Here is a 24,320-nt window from a genome sequence, read left to right as displayed (position 1 = left end):
TTTGGCCGTCTCCTGGTGCCCTTGGCCCACACCAGGGCTGGGGCTTTAATCCCTTCACAGACCAAAGAGATCTGCCAAAATCACTCAGAAAGCTCAGGCACTACTGATGCTGTCAGTGAGCACTTGCAAAACCTCACCTCTGAGTGACTAAAAGACCCCCCAAATCTTTGCACATTGCAAACAGGCACCCAGGGCTCTCAGCATCCCTTGGTCTCACCAGGAAGACCCCTTGGTGCTGGCAGGTGACAGGGCAAGGAGGGTTTTGCCCCCCAGGTATTCATTCTTTGTGCAGGGATGTCCTGTGAGACCCCAGGAGCTCCCCATCCCCTCTGCTCCTCTGCCTGGTTTCATGTTTCCTACCTCTGTGTTTTATTAGCCGCTGTCGGTGGGCTCTGGGATGAGTCCCCATGTGTGTGCCCTGCCTAATCCTAGCCATGTGCTGGGAAAAAGCAAAAGGGCTCTGTGATGATCATCTGGCCTGTGAATAAACACGGTGTCATGGGAGCCGAGGGACCCCGGAGCAGGGATGTTGCAACTCCGGACGGCTCCAGCCAAGCAAAGGGAAAAAAAGCAGCTCGGTTTTATTTAGATTAAAGGGTGGGAAAGAAGCAGAGGCCAGAGGGAGGGTGGCAGAGGGAAACGGGACAAGCCAAGGAGTTTCACTGCCGGACAAGCACGGCTTGGGTTTCATGGGCTGCCAGGCTTTGCTTGGAAAGCTTTCTGCCTTCAAAAGCAAGGGGAAGGTGTCCCGTCCCCCCCCGTCCCGTCCCCCCCCAGCCAGGAGAAGCCCTGGCTCCCTGGCTGCGAGTGGCATGGATCATGGGATTCATAAGGGGCTTTTTTCCTTGCATACGGGCACCCATGATCTCAGTTAATGACTCAGATGCGCTCAGACAAAGAAGAAATAAAGTATATTTTACTTCCCACTAATCTGCACCAGATGTCCCTCGCTGTTTGGCAGGGCAGCAGAGCCAGGGAGCATTGTGGGAGCGCCTGGAAGCACAGCCCCAGCAAGAAAAGGGGATAGAAATAGAATGTCAGAGGAAGAGAAAGGACCAGGGGCTGTGTGAGAGGCCTGGCTCTGCTTCTGCACACCCCACAGCCATCAACTGAGATGCCCTCATGGGCTGTGCTAGTGGGAGTAGCTCTGCTCAGTGCCACTGGAGCAGTGAGGCTCAGGCAAGGGGGACAAGAACAATATGGGGCAATGGATGTAGGAATTGCCCCTGGAAATGGAAATGGGATTTGCTGATTTCCGGCAGGCAGCACATTCCCTTGTGGTGATGGATGGTCTGTAGGGACCAGAGCGCATTCCAAGGGGGTTTTCACCTCCCTGTCATGCTGAGCCATCCCCTTCACTGTGCACCAGCTTTGCAGTCTTGTTCCCAGCTCCCACAGCTCTGGGTGTGCTTGAAGGTCCCCCCTTACTGTTTTTTTGTAGGGCATTATTGGTTGTGGAGGAGAGGTGAGGAACGTGGTGTAGGTATGCTTGGGAGGAGGGCTGGGGTGGCCTCCTTGGTGTGGGTGTCCATCTGTGTAGATCTCATGGTTTAAGGCATTTGCAAAGCTGGAGATGGTCCTGTCCCATGTGATCCATGCTTGGGGATGGGCAAAGCCAAATGATGCTCATGTCAGCGGTGGCTGCCGTGTGTGCTCTGCCAGGAGCACTGCACAGAGGGAAGGGAGCTCCGAGATGTGGCAGGGAATACCAAGCAAAGTCAAAGGAAATTCATGCCTCGTTACCCAGCAATAGTCAAGGCTGGGCCCACACAACATATCTAGGGCATTAGCAAAGGCATCTTTGGCTTACCGGCATCCTTAAACAAGAGATAGGTCTGGAGTGGGAGAATGGTAACACATCAGTAAGGTCTGGTGATGTTTGAGCTCCTTAGCAAGGCACTGCAAGATAAGAAGAGTGGCAGAGATGACTGAAGGAATGGTCCTCCCTAAATAAAGGTGGGACAATGCCCAGCAGAGGCTGGATACTGCTCTTTCTTGCATCCAAACCCCTGGGTGTAGCCCTGCTCCTGCTGCAGAAAATCCCATCCAAGTCCATCAGCCACAGAGGCATCAGCCCCCAGCTGCGACAAGCAGGGGAGCAGGAGAGGAGGCAGAGGAGAAAGCGCAGCTGTCATCAGGGTTGGGATGCAGCACAAACGGGAGGAGGCTTCTCTGGAGGAGCTGTGAAGTCATGAGATGGGGAATCATGAGACTTGAATCCTGGTCCTGGCACAGCCATGGCCCTGCTGTGTGGCCTTGGCTGTGCTGTTTGACCTCTTTGCTCCATCCCTTTTGCCTGTGTTCTGTCTGTGAGAGCACCTCTCAATGAGCTGTCAGAGCCCAGGGTGCCTTCTGCACAGCACTGTGGGTGCTCAGGGATGTCGGGGTCCCCCCATATATCCCATCACCCCATGCAATGCACTGCAAAAGCACGGGGTTAGAGATGCTCAAAGGGGTTTCAGCAGTGCTTAGCCCCAGCCGCATGTGGGACACTCTCCTTCCAGCAGGCCATGGCAGGGAAGCACGACAGCCCCAGAGGTTTCTCTTCAAGCTCCACTCTCAGCATCTGGAGGAGGAGCAGCACTGGGTGCATTCCTGTGGCCACGCATGCAGCGTGCTGGCCAGCATGGTGTGATTACGGAGCAGATAGGAACAAGGTGTCTGTGTCACCGGGCAGCAACAGTCGCCTCTATCCATGTCTCGTTTGGACTCAAAACCATCCCAGCCATCCCATGCCATGGTGCCCAGCTCCGGGCTGGCTGGGAGCCACCCTCCTCCATGGGGTGTGCTCAGGGACCCTAACCCCCGGAGAGCGCAGCCACCCCATAGACATGTAGGGCTGGATGTGTGTGCAGGGCTGCATCACCCGGCCTCGCTGTGAGCCAGTTGACCGCCTGTCTCCTCTCCCAGCCGCATTCCTCCCTTAGAATAATAAACAGAGGAAAGCTCCCTGATGGCTGCCCTCCCATTGTGGTGCTGGAGAGGGGCAGAGGGGAGCTCTGTGCTTGTGCTGGCGGTGAGGAGAGGATGGTGAGGGGTACAGTGTGGGGATGGAGTGCTGGGACTTCACCTTGAAGGCACCATGGAGCTGCAGGGCTGAGGGGAGGGTGCTGGATGTGGCATTGCTGCAGGACCTCGCTGGCCAGGATGGGAGGAGACAAAAGGCCCTATGGCTTGAAAATGCTCAGGTCCTGGCCTATGGGAAGGATGTAGGAGTCCAAGGGGTCTGTGGCACTCTGCTAACTTATAGGGCTGGAAGGAGAATGCAAGGCAGCTGAGCATCATGTAGGTGCCTGTGTTTCATCCCTGGGTGGGATAACATCTGGGTGCCTGCACTGGGATCACTGAGTGGGGCTGCACCCACCTCAGCCCCTCCTTGTCTGGCACTCATAGCATGTTCTTGCTAAGAGCAAAAGCTGAGTTTGAGAAGGGAACAGAAGTGCTCTCAACCTCTGGTTGCATTTGCATCCCTTGTGCAAGGCCTGTGTGCATCCCCATGACAGGAAGAGAAAAGTTTGCCCCCCTGCAAGCCAGGCTGCATACATCCTGCTGGACAGGCAGAGCTCAGCATCTCCAAGCATTGCCTCTAGCCCTGGCCAGAGCAGACATTGTCACCTTCCCACTCTGCTTGGGAAGCATCTCCAAGGGAATTGCCTTTCTGCAAACCCAGCAGCTTTATTAGAACCAGCTATGAAGACAGGAGAGGCAGCAGATGGAGCCTGCAGGGCTCTCACTGCCTGCTGAAGCAGCAGCCATAGTAGCCTGGCACCAGCATGTACTCATCAGCTCTGGCAGAGCAGTAGTTTGCCCCATCCGTGAGCCTGCAGAGATCAGAGGAACTTGTCTGTGTGGATAGAGAAGCCAAGATGTTGCCTGCAACAGGACTAACAGTGACAGCCATGAAGCTGGACACAGCTGAAAGCTGGGCATGAGCTTGGGAAGAGTTTAGCTGCTGACAGGCAGATATTTGAGGAATTGGGGGGGTGAATACAGCCTGGCTTGTGCATACAGGCAGGGAGGAGTGAGAGGAGAGGATCCCAGTTGTCCTTAGAACCTTGATCATTGAATAATGGATGAATCACACACCTCTGTAAAGGAGAATTGGGAAAGCGAGGTGATTGCTCTCATGGCAGTGCTGGGGGGGCAGTGAGTTCAGATTTCCCATCCTCCTCCTCCCTCCTGCAGGTTGGTGCTCCCTGGGGGGGGGGGGTGTGCAGGGAGGTCACATCCATTCCCAGCTTGAATTTCACCTCGGTCCATTCACCCTGCCCACCCCAGCTCTTCCCTGTGGGTGCTCTCATCCCCTCTGGCAATGGCAGAAGGGAGCAGGAGTCACGACGGGGTTTTCTGGAGCAGGGAGAGGGAAGCTGCTGAATAAGCTGGAGACCTGGAAGGGTTTGCTCTGCTGAGCCAAAGCAAGAGAATACTGAAAACATCTGACAAGCGCACGTCATTTAAAAACCATTTCCTCCTTAACATCGAGCAGACTCAGAGGCCACGCCAGGGCCAAGAGGCATCTATGAAGAGACAGTGCCTGGGGCCGGGTCAGCAAGTCCAGATTGCCACTGGCCATCATCGTGCCTGCCCAGCAGCTCCCCATGCACTGTGTCCATATCACAGGGCTTCTCCTCTGGCTGTGCCTTGTGAGCAGGGTCAAAATGCCTCTTGTGACCCAGCGGCAGGGCCAGAGCTGTGCGGTTCAGCTCCATGCTGAGCATCCTCAAGTTCAGGACTGTTGAATTCATTTGCTCAGGCACAGAAAAAGCCTTTTCCCTGTTAATTCTTCCCTTGTTAGCTTCTTCATTTTGCTTTATAGAAATACCCCAGTCCCTGCGGGCACTATGGGAAGGGTTACCTGTCACTGTGTTACATGAGGGGCAGACCCCACTGCTCTCAGGGAGTTCTGAACTCATCTGGGCTCTTGGTTTGCACCAGGCAGGACTAAAAGTGCTTTGTGGGAAAGATTTATTGAGAAATGTTGACAAAAGGGATTTTTAACTACAAAAATCTCTTCAATATTCCTTTAGAATTATGCCTAGTTAAAAGTTACATAGAAGAAACTCAGGTTTGTTTTTTTATGGGGGTTCCTTGGGGTTGTTTTATTTCACTGGAAGGAACAGAAAATGTGGGAGGGTTGGAGGGGGATCTGTTTTCTAGCAAGTTTTATCTCACTGGGACTGAGGGAAGCAGAATCTAAGGGGAAAAAAGGCAATCTGTAGAGCAGAGGGAGGCAGAGGCAGGGCTCTGCAGCGGGGGGAACGGCATCTAGAGCACAGATTGACTAGAGTTGACTTGAATGAGCAGGAGCCGACACAACTGCTGGAGCCTCCAGGAAAATCACTGTTTGCCAGCAGGAGATGCCTTAGAAACAGCTCCTTCTGCAGATCCGGCTTGAGATGGAACCAACCACCCATACGGGAGGGAAAGGCTGAAAACTGGGAAGAGATGGGAGGTTTCTGAGCTGGAGAAGGGTGGCTGAGGGAACCCCCCTCCTCTGCTGCAGCACTGAGCTCATCCTGCTTTGCTCTTGCCAGGATTCTGCCACCAAGCCATGGAGCCCACCATGGTGTGCCCTTCTCTGAAGACATCTCTGTGGTTCCTCATCCTCACTGGTGAGTGCTGTGGCTTGGGATGGCCAGGATTGGGCCCTGCATGGGGATGCTGCCCTGAGATGCTCACTCCAGGTCAAGAAGGAAGAAAGGGGCAGTGCCATTGGGCAGCACAGGGGTGAACGGTGTGCTCCAGGTACATCTGTTCCTCTCAATGACTGGGTCCATGGGCTCATCCCTTCCCAGCCCTATGGTGCAGTTGATGTAAAGCCCCCACCTGCTTCATGCTGATGCATAGCTGGGTGGAATAAGAAGACTTTTGCAAAGGGAGCACTGTCAGGGGTGCTCAGCCCTTAGCAGACATCTGAGAACCCCCATTAGCTGGACACTATGGTCACTCCAACAGCAGGAAGGATTTGGTCAGACCCCTTCTATACAGTAACCCCCACAGCAGCACAACAGGGCACCAGCTGCATCTGGGCTGTTCAAAGCATTGCTGTGTCCCTGCAGGCTGTCCCCAGCTGCCCTCCCCACCAGTGGGGTCACTGGGGAGGACCACACGTCCCACTGGGACATCTGGGCAAAGGGTGAAGCAAGGAAGCTGGGACAGACATGGGGAGCCATTCAGGAAGACCTTGCCTGCTCTATTGCTTCCAAAGGATTTCCTGCCAGGTTTTGCTGTCATTCCTTTTTCACTTTCTTGTAAACTGACATTGTCCCAGCCTAGTCTGTGTCCTGTCTGACACTGTCCCTGCGGAGAGGCAGCCAGCAGAGCAGGGAATTGCCTCATCTCCTCCTCTCCTCCTTGCCTGCTAGATGCATGACCATTGCAAGCCTTTGGAGGTGTCACCGGGTGTGAGGAGCACAAGGCAGCACTGGGTGGCACTGAGGGTGCAGTGACCTTGCAGAAAGGTTGGACAGACACAAGACATAGTTAAAGCATAAAAGGGGAGGTTCTCTACCCATTATTGCCACAGGCAACATGGGCAGCTTTGAACACTGCTAAACCCATAACGTCTTCTTTCCTCTCCAGTGAGGGTTTCAGGAGGTACAGAGAACGAAGGGTGACCCACGTAGGTTTAATTTGACAGGACATTCCTGTGGTGACCAAGGAGAACAAATCCAGGAAGGTGATTTTAAAGTGTAAAGGCTGACACCTACAAACCAAACACATTGGCATGAGGTTGTGCTCCTGCGTGCTTCCCTTTGGATGTCAGAGGAATCCAACCTGGTCTCATCTCCCTCCTCTCCCAGGTCTGCTGGAGGTAGCATCCAGAGCCAGCAGGCTGCACATCGAACCTGGAGACAGTGAGCTTGTCCTCAGCCTGCACAGCACCTTCTCCCTGTTGTGCTATGGGGATGGAGCACTGCTCTGGGAGCGGGAGGGTCAGCCCCTCACTGCATCACTGGAGCACAGGGATGGTGTCTTTGTCAGCAACCTCACCCTCAAGAACGTGACGGGACGGCACACCGGGGAGTACTCCTGCACCTACAGCCTGGAGCAGGCTCCGGAGCCGGCAGAGAGGAAAGCCATCTACATCTATGTTCCAGGTGGGGGACAGCGTGGCCTCATCCCTCAATTCACACAGGCTTTAGCAGCCAGGAGAAAGAGGGCTTTGGATTATTCTGTCTCCAGGCACTTGGCCTCCCCAAATCCTCCTTCCCATTGCAGAGGAGCCCTCATAATGTCATCTGGCTGTGGCATGTCTCTGGTATGCCAGGTCATGGGGGAAGCCCATGTGTGGTGTTGTTTGGACAAGTGGCAGGCGGAAGCAATGGTGCTAGGCAGCAGCATCAGTTTCTCTCACCCTCCCACAAGTGGTTTGGCAAGCCCCTAACATCGTGGCTCTGCTTCCCTATGGGGGGGTAAAAGGAAGAAGCATTCCAGGAGTCAGGAGACAGAGCCCTGAGGCAGTCCTGGAGGAGCACAGAGCAGCCCTGGGTTAGCTTCTAGTAGCTTTCTGTAACCAGCATTCTGTTTCTCCCACAGATCCCTCCTTAGTCTTCCTTCCCACAATGACCTCTGAAGAGCTCTTCATCTTCATCACGGGCTACACCGAGGCCATCATCCCATGCCGTGTGACAAACCCACACATGCAGGTGACCCTCTATGAGAAGAAGGTGGAGAATCCCATCCCAGCAGCTTATGACCCTCAGCAGGGTTTCAGAGGCTTCTTTGAGGATAAGACCTACTTCTGTCGGACAATTGTGGATGACCAGGAGGTGGATTCAGACACCTTCTATGTCTACAGGATCCAGGGTGAGCTGCCACTGTCTTGTCCTGTGCACCTGCTGTGGCTGTTCCTTCAGCCCAATGGCAGGGGACAGCAAAGCTCTCCAGCTGTCTCCTTAGTAATGCTCTTGATCAATCTAGAGGCTGGATTTAGTCCTGTCTCCGTTCTGCTGAAGTGTCAGCTCCACCCCTTAGGGAAGAGGCTTTCCAATGGACCAGTCCACCCAGGATAAATGGACTTGGCACCCACTGATCCCTTCCTTCGTGACTCATTCCTTTCTTGCACCTTCTCCCCAGTCTCATCTGTGAATGTCTCCATCAGCGCGGTGCAGACCATAGTGCGCCAGGGAGAAAACGTTACCCTGATGTGCACAGTGAGCGGCAATGAGCTGGTCAACTTCAACTGGGATTATCCCCGCAAGCAGGTGAGTGCTCCAGCCCCACAGGCTCCAGGGGGCGGCTCCAGCCTTCATCTGGTGTCCCATGGCAGTGACTCATCCATACCCTGGGTGAAGCTTCACAGGAAGCTGTGGGATGCTGCTGCTGCCACACAGAGGGGCTTGATGGGATGGTCCTTAGATTCAGGCTGCCTCAGTGGCCTCGGATCAGTGCATGTTCCCTGTTGCTATGGCAGCAGACTGGGGTCCTCCACCTCCTCCTGGTCCCCCCCCCCCCCCCCCCCGGTGAGCATGGCTTTGTAGCTACAATGACAGAGCATGCTCTTGAGTTCTCAGACCCTGTCTCCTGTCCCTGTTGTGCAGGCAGGGAAGACCGTGGAGCCAGTGACCGACTTCCTGCCCGGATCCACCCACGAGATCCGCTCCATCCTCATCATCCAGAATGCGGAGCTGGAGGACAGTGGGACCTACGTCTGCAATGTCTCTGAGGGCTACCATGAGAAAACAGACCGCAAGGACATCACGGTCCATGTGATCGGTGGGTTGATGCCCACAGACCCAAAGCCACCACAGCACATGGGTGTCAAGGCAGGATGTCCCAGAGTCACTCTTCTCCCCCCTCCTTGACACTGTCCTAAGTAACCATGGCAAAAAGGAACCCTCACCTCATATCACCCCTGCCAACTTCATTATCCCAAGCCTCCCACTATGGCTTTTGTGACCCTTTATGATAGTTGAGGGTATAGGTAAGAGCTCTTCTGCACTGTGCAGTGCCAAAGTGATGTGAGATCATATTGTCACCTCCAATTTGCATCTGTCCTTCTCTCATGTAATTTGAGGGAAACTGCCCCATCTCCACAAGATAACAGTTTTCTCCTAACATGTCACCTGCCCCACAAGCTGCTCTGCTCCAGTGTGGCTCTGCACCCACACTCCCCTCATACACAAGCCTGAAGCCTTGAAGGATGAGTCTGGAGCTGCCCCACCACTTCTGTGTGTTCAGAGGGTTGTGTTCCAGGTCCATGTTTATCCAAAGGGCTGGAGAAGGGGCTGTTTCTCTCTCTGACCCCTCAATCCCTCCTGTCCCCTCTCAGAGCGTGGCTTTGTGCGCTTCCACACCAGCCTGCCCAGCACCGTGTATGCTGAGGTGCACAAGAGCCACACCATCCAGGTGGAGGTGGAGGCCTACCCACCACCCAGCATCATGTGGCTGAAGAACAACAAGACATTGACCATGGAGAGCAGCAGCGAGTTCACCATCACCAGCAGGAACCTGTCCGAAACCAGGTGAGGGCCCATCAGTCCTCACCAGGGTGCAGGGAAGGGTTAACTCACAAAGCAACCTCCAAATTGCTGGTTGGACACAGCTGATGAATGACTTTCTAAGGGTGGATTTTGAGCATGCCTGGGATGGGTGGGAGCTGGTTGCTCTTGAGCATTATCAGTCCCCAGATACCTTCTCACATTGATCACTGTGGGACCGTGTCTCCTCCAGGTACCAGACGGGTCTGGTGCTGGTGCGGGTGAAGCAGGAAGAAGGAGGATTTTACACCATCCGGGCTTCCAATGAGGATGATGAGCAGGAGCTGTCCTTCCATCTGCAGATAAATGGTGAGGATGGGCATGCTAACATGGGGCTGTGGAGTGAGGGCAGTCTCAGGGTGAAGATGGACCTTCAGGCTGAAGCCCTTACTCCTCTGGCTGTGGCTCCAGAGTGCTCTGAGCTACAGAAAGAGCATTCAAGCAAGAAGCATGCTCATATCTCCTCCTTGGCCTCAGAGCAAGGGGGACAGGGACGCAGTGCAGACATCAGCAGCTTGGGCTTCATGCTCCTTCTCAGTGTAGTAGATACAGAGATGGCACTTTCCTTTGTGCTTGCCTGTGCTCTCCAAGCAAGTTAGATGGGGGCAGGTCTCTTCCATACTCCCTCAAACCTTTTTTTTTGCTGTTAGCTTTCAAAACCCCACATAATGAATGCGATGAATCCTTCCTCACTGCCTCCTCATCCTCAGGCCATGTCAGGGGCACAATGGAATCACGTTCTCCTTCCATCATGCAGCCAGAAAGGAGGGTTAATCCCCATCACTGTCTCTTGGTTTCAGTGCCAGCCAAAGTGGTGGATCTCAAGGAGAACAGCAGTGCCAGTAGTGGGGAGCAAACCGTGACGTGCTCTGCTGAGGGCATGCCCCAGCCGGAGATCAGCTGGTCTACCTGCAGAGACATCAAATGGCAAGTGGAGCAATAGAGCCCATGGGAATGGCTGCATACGTGCATTCATTACAATAAGAGGCTATTATTTATTTATTTATTTATTTTTATTTATTTATTTATTTTTTACTTAGGGCAAAATTTTCATGCTGGTTTCAGAAGAGATTTCTCACATCAGTGGTGGGGGGGGAAGGAGGACTTGGAAGAAATTTATCATTGCTGCCTTCCAGTACCTAAAGGAGCCTACAGGAAATCTTGGGAGGGACTTTTTCCAAGAGCATGTAGGGACAGGACAAAGAGGAAGAGACTTTAGCTGAAAGAGGGGAGATTTGGATTAGATATTGGGAAAAAAATCTTCATTGTAAGGATGGTGGAACAATGGCACAGGGTGCCCAGAGAAGCTGTGACTGCCCCATCCCTGGCAGTGTTCAAGGCCAGATTGGACACAGGGGCTTGGAGCAAGCTGCTCCAGTGGAAGGGGTCCCTGCCGGTGGCAGAGGTTGGGGCTGGATGAGGTTTAAAGTCCCTTCCAACACAAACCAGTCTGGGATTCTATGATGTTACTGTACTCTGCTGGCCACACAGCCGGGAATCTCATGGAGGTCCCTGCTGCCCCTCAGATGCCTTTATCCTCCCTTGGACCAGGTGCAGCACCAAGGGGCAGCCCACCCGGCTGCTGGGGAACGAGTCAGCAGAGATCGGGCTGCAGACCAACACCACGTACCATGCGGAGCTGCAGGTGTACCGGGTGAACAGCACCCTGCAGCTGCACAGGGTGGATGAGCCCCTGCTCCTACGCTGCACCGTGCACAACTTCCTGGGCACCAGCTCGCAGGACATCACTCTGGTCCCACACGGTGAGGGCTGGGGGAAACACTTGAGACAATGGTGGGGAGATGGGGTTTTCTCTCCATGTCTCCAGCATGGGGGTGCTGGAGCCAGGACAGTCCTCTGATGACTACAGTCCTCACAGGCAGGAAACCTGGGTATTTCTGCCCCAGATAAAGCCTCCTTTAAACTGAGCAGGAAAAGATGCTCCAGGAGGAATCTGGAGCCCCATGGACATCCCCTTCCCACGACTAGCAGGTTCATCCATCTAAGGAGGCAAGATGGGAATGCCTGAACAGGTCCCAGGTGCCTTGTTATTAACCCGTGGGTCACTAGATGGTGCCACGGACTCAAACATCCACGCATTGAACATCCTAAACCCGAGGAAGAACGGTCTGAGCCCAGGCCGGAGCTGTCAGTGCCCCCCAAGCAAACCAGCCCCACTGGCTCCTTATATTGTCCCATGGTCAAAGCTCTCACAGGGCAGCAGGCTGTAACCACCCATCACCCTATTACCCATGGGGGTACAGGTCTGCCCAGGAGGAGAGGACAGGCACTGTCCCCACACAGAGAGGAGTTCAGGGCCAATGTCTGGGGGGGATGCATGTAGCAGGAGGGGGACAGTGGCTAGAAGAGGGAAGGGGAAGGGTACAAGATGCACTGCCATGCCCTCCTTTCCTTGGGGTACCCAGGCCATGCAGAGCTGGAGGAGCCTGACTGCTGTCCCTGTTATTGTTGTAGCCTTGCCATTCAAGGTGGTCATCATCTCTGTCATCCTGGCTTTGCTGGTCCTCACCGTCATCTCCCTGATCATCCTGATCATCCTGTGGCAGAAGGTAAAAGACCACGGGCTCCATCAGTCTCTGCATGCCCCTGGCTAGACAGGGAATGAGGCAATGACTGCAGGGACCCAAGACTCCCTAACAAAGCTACCAGTATCCCTCAGCCTCTCAGACCTCTCTTCCCTTTGCTCCCCTTCCCAGAAACCTCGCTATGAAATCCGCTGGAAGGTGATCGAGTCCGTCAGCTCCGATGGGCACGAGTACATCTACGTGGATCCCATGCAGCTCCCTTATGACTCCAGCTGGGAGGTGCCCAGGGACAAGCTGGTGTTAGGTAAAGGTTTTGATGGACCCCCGGGGTCCTGGATGTCTGAGGGTTTGGGATAGGTTTGGGTTTGTGATCTCCAAGAGAAAACAACCCAGAAAGGAGCAGAGATCCCTGGATGTAGTTCCAGTCCCAAACATCATAGCTCACAACCACTTCCATGCCCACCAGGATCACTAGTGTGGTTTCAGACCAGGGACTTGTCTTTTCCAAGCTCCTCTCCTTGAGGACCATCGCTGACTTTGTCTCCTTGCTCTTCCTTTGCAGGACGCACTCTCGGCTCCGGAGCCTTTGGACGTGTGGTGGAGGCAACAGCCCATGGCCTGAGCCATTCCCATTCCTCCATGAAAGTGGCCGTCAAAATGCTCAAGTGTGAGTTGCCCCCACACTGTCCCTTTCCCTGTTTTCAAGCTGCAGAGGCCAAACAGTGCCCATTCACTCCCCTCCTTGCCCTGTCCCACAGCCACTGCCCGGAGCAGCGAGAAGCAAGCCCTCATGTCCGAGCTGAAGATCATGAGCCACCTGGGACCTCACCTCAACATCGTCAACTTGCTGGGGGCCTGCACCAAAGGAGGTACCTGAGAACTGCCCTTGGAGTGAATAATTCCTGCTTTCTGGTTCAGAATGATTCATCATTCCCTATGGAAAGCCTTGTGAGGCTCTGAAAGCATTTCTTTCCAACGTGATTGAAACTGAGCAGCCATGTTTCTGTTAACCCCCACCTCCCATCCCAAACACAGATTTCAGATTCCCAGAATGCGCAGGCTTTCCCTCCTGGCCCTGCTTAGACATCCTGCAACCCGGCAATGTTCCTTTGGGATGACACTCACTGAACAGGGCCAAGGCAGGGCTGATGTGGGTGCTGTTTCCCACCAGGACCCATCTACATCATCACCGAGTACTGCCGCTATGGGGACCTGGTGGACTACCTGCACCGCAACAAGCACACCTTCCTGCAGTGCTATGGTGAGAAAGCACGGCGAGAGGCAGAGCTGTATGGGAACACCCCCAAGGAGGACCATGTGCAAAGGTACTGGAAAGCAGCACTCTCCTCCTCCCTGGTGCCTACCCCATCATAGCCCCCATCAACAAGGCTGGTATTCCCAGGAAGGATAAGTACATTTAATCCAGACCAGTGCAATAAAAGCTGGGCCAGCACCAGGACACAGCTGATTGCTCTATTACCTTGGGAGACCAGCCCATGTGCCAACCAGCCACCTCCAACCAGCTCCTGGCAGATGAGTTAGCAGAGGCAGTATGTGTGTCCTGGAGGATGGGTTTGCTAGCACACACGCCGGCTGCTCCATGCCAGTTGGGAATATTCCCTGGCATTGCTAGCTTCACTGGCATAACCATGGCTGTGCATTCAGTACAGACACAAAGGGTTTCCCAGCATGTCTTTACCCTTAGAGACCTCAGCTCTGCATTTTCGGGGCAGGTTGTGTTGCTACTGAGCCTAAGGAAGAAGTGCTATAGGGAGTGCAGTTGCACAAGGGGCCCTACAAGGAAAGGGAAATGGTCCTTCGTCTGTTTGCCAGCTGTAAGGGATGCAGGCACATCAGCACAGAGAAATGGTCCCATGGGAAGTTAGAAAGCGGCATTTCCTTCTAGCAAGCCGAAACAATATAAAACAGAGCAGTGTCAAGACATCAGCACAGCTGCCCTCTAGACTTCCTGATTGAAGGCAGCTGAGATCCTCCTAAGCACTAAGAGGTCTCCCAAGCCCATGGGGATGTACCCCACAGCTCCAACCCTGCAGCAGACTTCTGTTTCCCAGCACCAACGTGTGGAAGATGGATGCTGCTTCCCAGATGCAGTAGTTGCTCATTCCGTTCTGTGGGGGACATTTCAGTGCTGGGGCTGAGGGCTCAGGAATTGCAGTCCTGCAAATCACTGTCCCCATTCCTTGTGTCTCCTGCTCTCCTCTGGATCTGAACAGCCTCTTTGCTTCTCCCACAGTCACCTCTCCTTGTCTGTCGAGAGCGATGGGGGCTACATGGACATGAGCAAGGATGACTCCCTGGACTATGTGCCCATGTCCGACATGAAGGGTGAAGTCAAGTACGCTGACATCGAGTCCTCTAACTACGGCACCCCATACGAGCTGGACAGCTATTCTCCATCAGGTAACAGCTCAGCCACAGTGGGAGGCTCAGGGGCTTGCCCTTTGGGTGCTGGATGCCTTTGCTTGCAGAGATGGGTGATTTATATTGAAAAGGTCACCTCTGGGATGAGTTCAGCAGTTGGTTCAGTAACACTGACATCAATCTCTGCTTGCTCTTCAGCTCCTGAAAGAACAGACCGGGTGACACTGATAAATGAGTCTCCCCTCCTCAGCTACATGGACTTGGTGGGATTCAGCTTCCAGGTGGCCAACGGCATGGAATTCCTGGCTTCCAAAAACGTACGTATGCCACTAGTGCATGGTGCCTGCAGCGGGGAAGGCCAGTGCTGCCCTGCTGTGTGCTGTGGTCAGCTTCTGCCCATTGTCCCTCTGCTCATGCCAACCTCCTCATGGGAGAAGTGGCAGTGAGATTGAATAGCTGCTGACCACTTCTCTTCGGAAACACAGACCTGGGGATCAGAGTGACTTTATTTGCACATGACAGCTAACCCTGGCTTACATTGAGCTCCAGACCTCAAATTCCTGACTCTGAGCTCCTCCCAGGCCATGCCCAGCACATCTGTGGTGTTATATCATCCTGTTTACAGGGATGACCAAACAGTGATGACCTCCCTGTGCTACAGCACAAGGCACTCCACAGCAAAGCCACTACTCTCCACATCACCCCTATTAAACCACATGTTCTGAGCCCTCTAGGCCTCATTAGAAGTGCTTGTTTAGTGGCAATTAAGCCACCACACAGGGCTAGGCTCTGGGATTTCCTAAGGTTTCATAGGGTCTTAGGATTCCTATGGTTTTCCTGTCTTAGCCTAGGGCAGGCAGCAATACAGTTGGACTGTGTGAAACATCACACAGGGCATGGCTAAGAGAGGAGGTGAGGATGGCATCAATGATGAGCGGAGAGAAATTCCTGTCTCTCTGCCTGTATCCAGACAGTTCATGGTCAGTGCTCCCTTGGTTTGTCTGGGGGCTCCTCGCAGTGACAGTGTCCTGCCTCCCCTTACAGTGTGTGCATCGTGACCTGGCTGCCAGGAATGTCCTCATCTGTGAGGGGAAGCTGGTGAAGATCTGTGACTTTGGCCTGGCACGAGACATCATGAGGGATTCCAACTATATCTCCAAAGGCAGCGTGAGTACCAGGAGCTGTGCAAGCCCCTTCTTCCTCGGGCTTTGGGCCCATCCATTATTGTGCCAGGGCAGACTCCCAGGGGGTGGTGTCAGCGTCCTGATGTGCTCTGCACGTTGTGGAGTAGAATTTCACGTCCATATCCCCAGGTTCTTATGGTAGAACTGAGGCAGCAGCAGTAAAGCTGAGGATGGTCCCTGCAGAGCCCATCACTGGCAGCAGTGTTGTATCTATTCCCTACAGCGCACTGAGTCTGGTCCTGAGCTGCAGGCAGGAGGGGCACAAGGTTGGGCAACCCAGCAGTGCTGCAGTGGGTCATTGGCCACTCTGGGAAGAGGTTCCCAGACTTCTGCTCTAACCACCAGACCACAGGCAAAGAGGAAGTGCTTTCCTCTAGGCAGCTACTTTCCAGAAAGATGCCTCCAGCCTGTCAAGGCAGGAGTGGATGAGGCTGTAACTGAGCTTGCCCACAACCTGCCCTGTGACTTGAACGCAGCACACCTGCTTCCAGCCCTAAGATATTAGGGAATGTGCAATCCCAAGAGAAGCAGGCCATGTAATTCCCAGAGAAACTGAGGCTGAGGAAGCTGAGAGTGGAGCCAGGCCCCTCCAACCCCAATCTTTATCTGCTCCATAAACTTACTCAGCTTCTCTAGTGCTTTCTCCCATTTGCATAGGACAGCAGACAGGGGCTCAGTGCCTGGGCAGGGAGGCCCTCCTGCAGAGGGGCTGTGGTTTTCCAATCCAGCCTTGCCATAGATGCTTTTCCTTCCAAAATGGGAAATGAAACTGGGCTCCTTTGCAGTCTTTCCTGGAGATTATTTTGGTATTTGTTGTGCAAGCAAATCCCAGGAACAGCACAGCCAGTGCCGCTTGAAACAAGAGCTGTAGATGCAGCTGACTCTCTTCTTGTTCCATTTTCTCCTCTTAGACCTTCTTGCCCCTTAAGTGGATGGCTCCTGAGAGCATCTTCAACAACCTCTACACCACCCTGAGTGATGTGTGGTCTTTTGGGATTCTCCTCTGGGAGATATTCACTCTAGGTAAGTGCCCTGGAGATCATGGTGGTATCTAGAGGTCTGATAGCATGTTAGCAGGATCCCTTCTCAGATTCCCACTTCTAATCCCCAAGTCCCAACCTTACCAGTCAGGGCTGCACTTCATTCCCTGTCTCCTTCTTTCCCATGCTGACATTGCTGTTTGGAAATGAAATGAAACAGGAAAGGTACAGAAAAAGGAAACCTTGGTGTGAAATGCATGTTGGCAGGGGGTGGCAGCAATTCACCAGCCTGACCTCCTGCTCTCCTTTTACACCCAGGGGGGACTCCATACCCTGAGCTGCCTATGAATGAACAGTTCTACAATGCCATCAAGCGTGGCTATCGGATGTCCAAACCCACCCATGCCTCTGATGAAATGTAAGTACTGCCCATACATGTTTGCCCTGGGCCTGCAATACACAAGCTACAGAAGCATTTCTGCCTCTCCTTTTCCCACCCAATAACTCACCACAGTGCTCTCTTGTCCCTCTTGTTAGCTATGATATCATGCAGAAGTGCTGGGAGGAGAAGTTTGAGATCAGACCGTCCTTCTCACAGTTGGTGATGCTTATGGGAAACCTCTTGGTGGACTGCTACAGAAAGGTATGTTCAAAGGAACCTGTGCTGGAGGGACAAGAGAGTGCTCTATGGAGGTTTTGGTTAAGTCCTCAACCAGGGATGGAGACCAGTATTTAATGCTCCTATACCAGAGGATTTTGCTGTGACTAAGGCTGCATTAGCTTGAATACCCAATGAAGGTACCTTGGGCATCCTGGGGATACTGCTGAGACAATCAGCATCCCCAGACAGGCAGCTTGGATCTAAGCAACTGCAGAAATCAGAACTGCCAGGAGATCAAAACCCTGCTTCCAACTGGTTGGTGTTTTGGAGCTGTGGAGTTGTGCCCCTGATGTCTCCCTTAGGAAACGTTCATGATCTGTCTCTGGTGGAGTCAGGGAAGCTGAACCCAGCTAGGAGATGCCAGCCCCTCTAGAAGAAGCCTAGGAGGCAGGGAAAGCAAATACAACACAAGCACATCTCCACTCACGAGACCTTCCTGTCTCTTTGGTAACCTGCAGAGGTACCAGCAGGTGGATGAAGAGTTCATGAAGAGCGACCACCCTGCTGTTGTCCGCACAAGACCCACGATCCCCAGGCTGAACAACGCCAGGATCGCAGCCAGCTCCCCCCCCGGCAGCATCCTCTACACCTCTGTGCACCAGAACGGGGGCGAGAACGATTACATCATCCCTCTGCCCGACCCCAAACCAGAGGCAGGCTGTGAGCTCCCGCAGGAGGCCTCCATCAGCCGGGCCAGGTAAAACGTCGCTTCCGAAAGCCATCCCTTCTCCTGACTCCCCAGACATGAAAACAGGGCCCTCAAGAGGAAATGGGGATGCTCAGCTCAGGGATAGACCAGCGCTGGGTTTACCAGGAAAGAAGAAGGGCAGTGTCACCCCCAATCTGAGCCCACAGGGATAGAAATGAACCAGGGGAGCTGGGACATGAGCTAAGATAAGGTGCCATCTCACATCCTCATACATCAGCCAGCACAGCTGGGGACAAGTGACCCCATTCACAAGGAGGAGGGCACATAGGGACCCATGGTCTGCAGAACACAAAGGGGTGCATGTTGTGTTTTAGGGCTGAATAGGCCAAACTGGTACTGTCTGGAAAGCTATACAGATAGAGCAGGGGTGCTTGGAGATTGATGTGCTTCTCAGCTGTTGGGAATCCTCTCCCACCAGGAGAGTTAGGGCAAGGCACTTATTTCTCTCTCCCTCTTGTATCCCTTCAGCTCTATGCTGAACGAGGCCAACACTTCATCTACAATATCCTGTGACAGCCCCCTGGGCCTCCGGCAGGACGAGGAGCAGGAATCTGACCCACAGCCAGGCTGCCAGGAGCTGACCACAGGGCACCAAGAGGTGGAGGAGAGCTTCCTGTAGTCAGAGCTGGGCTGACTCTGCATCTCCCTATGGAGAGGCCAGCTGAGGGGCTGACCCAGATGTCACAAGAGCCATGCTCTGTGTCAGTACATCAGGACACCCCTGCCTGCCCCAGCATCCCTCCTTCCCTCCTGTCTCCCAGCGTTGGGTGAGGAATTGAAGACTTTTCCCCATTTCATCCCCTTTCCCCTTGCAAGGAGGTGGCTCAGTGCTAGCAACCTTCCAGATCACTGCCACATCCTCCTCAGTGATGAAACCACTGCAGGAAGGAGACATCTCACAGACCAACATCTTCTTTTCAAGTGGAAGACATGGGTTGGCTCTCCACAAGAGACGCCACATTCTGCGTTACTAAGATGATGCTCCAGCCTCTTCCCCCTCCATGGCGATGAGTTTCATCTCCTCTGCACCAGCACTTCTCTGATGGTCTCAGCACCAGCCACACTGTGGTTCTGTGAAATGCCAATGGGATGGATGATGTGTCTGGAGTCTATTGCTGGGGCATAGAGAACCTCTCACACCAGCCTTCAGCTGCTGGAGATCAAGAGTACATTGGGTAGATTCTCCTCCAAGCACAGCCAAGTCCTGGAGAGAAGAGTCAGTGTCTCAGATACTGAATCACCATCTTCCCTTCTTGACAGCTCTTCTTTGGTGGAAAGAGCATCATAAGCACTACAGGTACCCATGGCTCTGGGGCACAGCTCTGCACCCATCTAGAGGGGCTGTCACCCCCTAAGCCTTTTGTGCCCTGCATGGCACCAGGAGCCCCAGGGGCTTGCCAGGAACTCAGACTGCTCTCACAATGACTCTGTTGTTGTAGCAAAGAGGGCAGTCCAGTGTTGTTTGTGTTGTCTGTGTGGACACTAAACTAATTATTCTCTATTGAAGATTTAAAGGGAACAAATATATTAATCCACTAGCCAGGGCCAGTATAAGAAACAATATGGCTACTCATTAATCTACTGCCACAAAACCCAGCTCATCTGCTGGGAAATCATATAATCCTGCCAGCTGCAAAACGTTTGTGCCTTACTGTTGGGAAGCAAGGAATCCCTTTTGATAGACTGTCCACTCAAACACCCTTTCTCAGGGTGGGAGCTCTCGCCGGTCCCTCCTGAGTCATAGCAAGACTATGGGGAGCAATAAAGATGCCAGAACACCAACCGAGGGATACCTTAAAAGAGAGATAGGGAAATAGACTGGGAAATGTTTGGTCACAGTTGATTCGGAGAAACCCCTTGTTTCACAGTTGAATTGGATCTCACACCCTGCCTTTCTGGGGGCCAGACACAGCCACTCGCTGGGCTGTGGATGAAGTGCCATGGGGAACCAAGCAGAGCAAGAGGAACCAGGGAGGATTCCTCCCTCTTGGAGAGTGGTTTGAAGAATAAAAGGGCAGAGAGCTTCCTCCTGCTTCTCACCTCCTTCCTTGCAGGCAGGGCTGGGATTAAGGCTCTCAGCAGGCACTGAATGAGGAGACGCAAAGCAGGAGGAACACCGGGTTTTTCAAGCCAGTTGTGAACAAACCTCTTGCAGAGATGAAAGCTGGGCCCCAAAAAGCAGGTCTGACACCATAGAAACTGGCAGGGCTTTTTCTTACACAGAGCTCTGCTTGCTGCATGCCTCACTCCCATTAACCCCTCCATTTATGTACCCCTGTGCGTGCAGAAGCTGCACGGGCAGGTTTACAGATTCAGAAGTTCCCTCAGCATCTTGCTGGGCTTCTGCCACCTCAGAGCCACTGAGATTTCTTTTTACTTCAACATATGAAACTTCTGCCAGAAACACCCAGCAAAACAGCTTCTGTTTTAAGTTGTCTGTCGTTGCAATGCTGCCATTTGTGCAGCTACAAGAGGAGTAGGTGTTTTGTGGGCTGATGTCCTTGCTAAGATGTGAACAGAAGGAATAACACTTTTATTGGCAGCCAGTGGAGTGTATTTTCAGCTCATGTGGTCAGATTCCCCACCATCCGTAGGAAACACACTGTGAATAACAACAGTTTTTCCATGCTCTGTTCCTCGTGCTTATAATGAAGGAACCATCTTCTGTGGCTATAGCTCCTGACCGCAGAGAAGCAGTAACCTATCAGATCCTTAGGGTCAGACCACTTTATCTGTGTAAGGTGCTTGGTAAGATCCATGTCACTGCAACTTGAGCCCATAGGATGGCACATCAGATCATCCTAACAGCCCCTGTCTGCACCAGCTCCGTTTTCATTTGTTGTTCCCTATTAAAGGTGACCAGAAGTACCCAGTACTCCAGGTGAGGTCATATCTAGACCTCACATAGGGCATTAATAGTTCTGGTCTGTACTGGATTCGGCTTGCCTGGTGTAGCTGTGGGTAATGTTGGCCTTTTCCCAGCCACAACATACTGGCTGTTTGGAGTCATCCTCTGACCGGTCCATGCACCTACATCTTTCTGCTCCTCCAGCATTTCTAACCCAGCTGCTCCTGCTGTTCCAGACATTGGGTCATCAGCACATTTTTTGTTAACAAACTGTTATTTTTGGGCTGGACTGACTAATAAAAATACTGAATACTTGTAGCACCCAGAGCAACACTAGAGAGCTGCTTTGACTACCTCTGTCCAGCCCAAAGATTCCCCATCAGTTAACCCTTTCTCATCCTCCCTTTGGCCATTTACTTACTTACTTCACAAATCCCACACTAAACTCCACCTTGTACAGATTAATTATGAATTAAATTAGTAATTTCCCACTATCAAATAGCTTCCACCATGCTGAAAGAGGAGATCTTTGTCTTCTCCTTGCTGGGGGAGCTCAGGTATCCTGTCGTATTAGCTGGGCATTTCCCTTGGATGCCTGTTGCATTTTGTCCCATTTCTAGATGTATTGCAACTATTGTTTCCATCAAAACCTGTCGTGGCTGCTGACATGGTGCTAATCCCCCCTCCCTCTTCCTTCTTACAGCAGGTACGCCAGACTCTTTGCAAAATAGTGCAATTCTCCAAAGAGATAGGACCAAATATTTGCCTTTGGCCAAGTCTTGCACTTTGTGGTACTTCCCTGTCCCTACTCAACTCTTCCCATCATCACTTAGAGCATGCACACTGGCTGCAGCGAGCAGATCTCTACCAGGCTGGCAGTGGGCAAAGCCAACATCTTTTGCTAAGCATCCCTATGACTCTCTTAGAGAAGGCTTGGTAAAGCTGAGGCTTACAGCAGCCCCCAGACAAGCTCTCTCTGCGGCTGACATTCCAGTCTCCACATTTCCCAAAGGGTGAGGACCAGGGGAAGGGGTCAGCTGGTCTGCACCCATCAGTTTTGCAGCCATCATTTCCCCGGTGAGGCTCCAAAGGGAATCAATCCCTCTGGGTTTGTAGTTTCAATGATCAGCGTTTTTATTTGAGTGTGTTTCTGTGTTTAGAGGTGGACCCAAACTGACACCCCCAAAAGGGACACATCTTGCCACAGCTTGGGCCCATCTCTTGTGCAATATCTTTTATGCGTAGATTGTATTTTACTCTGCAGCTGTCACATCATTATCAGCACCAGTGTATACATAATCCTACTGCCAGTCACTATTTCATGCATACCTACCTGTATCCCAGAAACTAATGTGACACTTGGGTGTCTCTTTCCACATGTAAGATTCTTCTCAGACTGCCTGCACAGGTTTTAACCCTCTTGTCCTTCTCGGTTTGAGCGTGTTCTCATGTTTTTAAGCGCGAGTGTCACGTTTAGTGTTTGTTTGTGTCATGTAAAGAAACGTAGAGCACAGCGGACTTTACTTGTAACTGAATTGTGTCTGTTCACCTGCCAAGGGCACCGTGGGGCAGTCCCACGCGGACCGGAGGCAGAAGCGCAGTGCAGATGTGCAGCCAGGAGGAAGTCAGCCAGAAGTGAGAAACAGCTCTTCCCCTTCTGCCCAGTCAGGGCTCCGGGCTGGGGGAGAGGCAGCACCACACATACAGGGTACTGAGGGTTCTGGCTGTGGGGAAGCCCAGGGTGTGAAGATGGGCAGATATGGAGAGGGGGACTTCACAGATGTCTCCTTATGGGGGCTTTTTCTAAACTGAGATCTCAGTGGATGTGCTAAGGAGGCAAACCCGGTCCAGGTTCTGGAGGCAAATCCAACACATAAGCATGAGGAAAGGCTCTGGTTGGGCTCAGCACTTAGCTCAGGTCCCAGGGTCTTGTGGCCAGTTCACAATGCAAACCACACAGACCAAGGGAGAGACCTTGGCTGCCAAGCCAGCTCTGGGGAGTGCAGACACAGCCTGGCTGTGCTCCCACTTGGGGAGCATGAAGGTTGCCCTGGGACACGCCAAGATCGATCCAGTTGGCTTTGGCAAGGGAACTGCTCCAGTGTGGCTGCATCGGCACTTTGGAGAGATGACTCTTGCAGGGGCTGAAGGAGGCAGTGAAGCCAAGTCATGCTGGGAGGCTGCAGTGTCCCATCAACCCTGTCCTTTCCTCCTCATGGGTTGCACCAGAACTGCAGAGTTTGCCCAAATCCTGCCCTCTCCCACTTCTGCTGTGTTGGCTTGTTGGCATCGCACCGTTGCTCTGCATCATCTCTGAGCAGAAGCAGCATCTGCCTCCATGCTGTCTGTCAGAAACCATCCTGAGGGCAAAGAGAAAAAACAGAGTTCAGACTAAGGTACCAAAGAGTTAACATTTTCTAGGTTTACAGATATATTTGTAGGGTTTGTACTATGTCACATCTATAGCCATGAGATACTATTTTTATGCTGTAAACTTTTACAAATACATTTTTAAAGAAAGAGTTTAAAAATAAAGGTGTTTTTCTTTTTGCAAAGTTCCATCTCTTCTTTTTGTGTGCCTGGTTTTGGTTGTTCCCACTCAGATGGGGCTGGGAATACAGCTTAACCCTGTGGTGGGTGAAGGCTAAGCACATTAATACGCTGTGCATGACCCCAGCGCTTAGCGAAAGCCAAGCTGGGAGCCAGGCAGAGAGAAGCACTGCAAGGCTACAGCTGAGTCCTGGGACATGGTAAGGAAAAGGGGCTGCAAATAGGGAATGATCTGCCCTGTTATGTTGGTAACTGGCCAGTTTGTGGATCCTGTTGCACTGGGAGGAGGTGGGTAGAGGGAAGGACACAGAGAGGAGTTCCCACGTGTGTCCCCTGTGCCTTAGGTTTGGGCCAGCAGCACCAAACAAGGGCTTGATGTGCTCCTTGGGGTCATTGCTGGGTCTGTGCTCAGATCAGGGTAGGGATGCAGGAGATGTGAGGCTGAGCAGTGCTGGGCTGAAGGAGCTGGGAGACAGCACAGTGCTGTTTGTTAGCTTTTCCCCATAGCTTAATAGCTCAGGGTGATGGGAGAGACTGGAGGTAGCAGTGGGGCAGGGCACCAGCAGCCACGCTGCAGTGCACAGTGCTCCCCATGCCCACTCTCCTCCAAGCTGGGTTCTCCCCTGCCTCTGGGATGAGGAATTCACTGATACCCCTCAAAGATGAACCCGAAAACTCCGGCTCCCCACACTGCTGCTCCTCCCAGCCCTGTGACCTCCTGAATCCAGCCCGATATTCCCTGCTCTCCGGGCTGCAGTGGAACTGCTCTCACAGAAAACGCCCCCAGGCTGCTGAGGGAGCCGTTCGCTGCCTGCTCTAGAGCCCAGGGTTGATGTGAAGAGGGGGTTTTTGAGCTGGGGTTCAAACAGATCCATGCTGACCCTGCTTGAGCCTTCAGGATGCAGCCCAATGCAAGTCCCCATTGGCAGCAGCTGTGCCTCTCTCTGGAGACCCCGTGTGCACCAAAAGACCGAAGGC

General features: G+C 53.0%; 1 protein-coding gene across 1 annotated transcript in view; it reads left to right on the top strand.

Moving 5' to 3' along the window:
- The window catches only part of PDGFRB (platelet derived growth factor receptor beta), a 30,909-nt gene extending 7,562 nt beyond the window's left edge, over nucleotides 1–23,347 (top strand). Inside the window, exons 2-23 of the mRNA XM_005147205.3 lie at nucleotides 5,535–5,612; nucleotides 6,804–7,100; nucleotides 7,540–7,809; nucleotides 8,080–8,207; nucleotides 8,544–8,718; nucleotides 9,275–9,467; nucleotides 9,676–9,791; nucleotides 10,283–10,409; nucleotides 11,034–11,245; nucleotides 11,958–12,052; nucleotides 12,200–12,332; nucleotides 12,591–12,695; nucleotides 12,787–12,897; nucleotides 13,200–13,353; nucleotides 14,283–14,449; nucleotides 14,609–14,727; nucleotides 15,455–15,577; nucleotides 16,506–16,617; nucleotides 16,893–16,992; nucleotides 17,112–17,217; nucleotides 17,694–17,932; nucleotides 18,413–23,347. Of these exons, the coding sequence (XP_005147262.3) occupies nucleotides 5,552–5,612; nucleotides 6,804–7,100; nucleotides 7,540–7,809; nucleotides 8,080–8,207; nucleotides 8,544–8,718; nucleotides 9,275–9,467; nucleotides 9,676–9,791; nucleotides 10,283–10,409; nucleotides 11,034–11,245; nucleotides 11,958–12,052; nucleotides 12,200–12,332; nucleotides 12,591–12,695; nucleotides 12,787–12,897; nucleotides 13,200–13,353; nucleotides 14,283–14,449; nucleotides 14,609–14,727; nucleotides 15,455–15,577; nucleotides 16,506–16,617; nucleotides 16,893–16,992; nucleotides 17,112–17,217; nucleotides 17,694–17,932; nucleotides 18,413–18,563 (3,294 nt within the window). The 5' untranslated portion in view covers nucleotides 5,535–5,551 and the 3' untranslated portion in view covers nucleotides 18,564–23,347. The remainder of the gene's footprint in view (nucleotides 1–5,534; nucleotides 5,613–6,803; nucleotides 7,101–7,539; nucleotides 7,810–8,079; nucleotides 8,208–8,543; nucleotides 8,719–9,274; nucleotides 9,468–9,675; nucleotides 9,792–10,282; nucleotides 10,410–11,033; nucleotides 11,246–11,957; nucleotides 12,053–12,199; nucleotides 12,333–12,590; nucleotides 12,696–12,786; nucleotides 12,898–13,199; nucleotides 13,354–14,282; nucleotides 14,450–14,608; nucleotides 14,728–15,454; nucleotides 15,578–16,505; nucleotides 16,618–16,892; nucleotides 16,993–17,111; nucleotides 17,218–17,693; nucleotides 17,933–18,412) is intronic.
- Nucleotides 23,348–24,320: the final 973 nt, after the last annotated feature.

The sequence above is a fragment of the Melopsittacus undulatus genome, chromosome 10 (genome assembly GCF_012275295.1).
Source record: "Melopsittacus undulatus isolate bMelUnd1 chromosome 10, bMelUnd1.mat.Z, whole genome shotgun sequence".
Lineage (NCBI taxonomy): Eukaryota > Metazoa > Chordata > Aves > Psittaciformes > Psittaculidae > Melopsittacus > Melopsittacus undulatus.
This window is presented reverse-complemented; position numbering and strand designations above follow the sequence as displayed.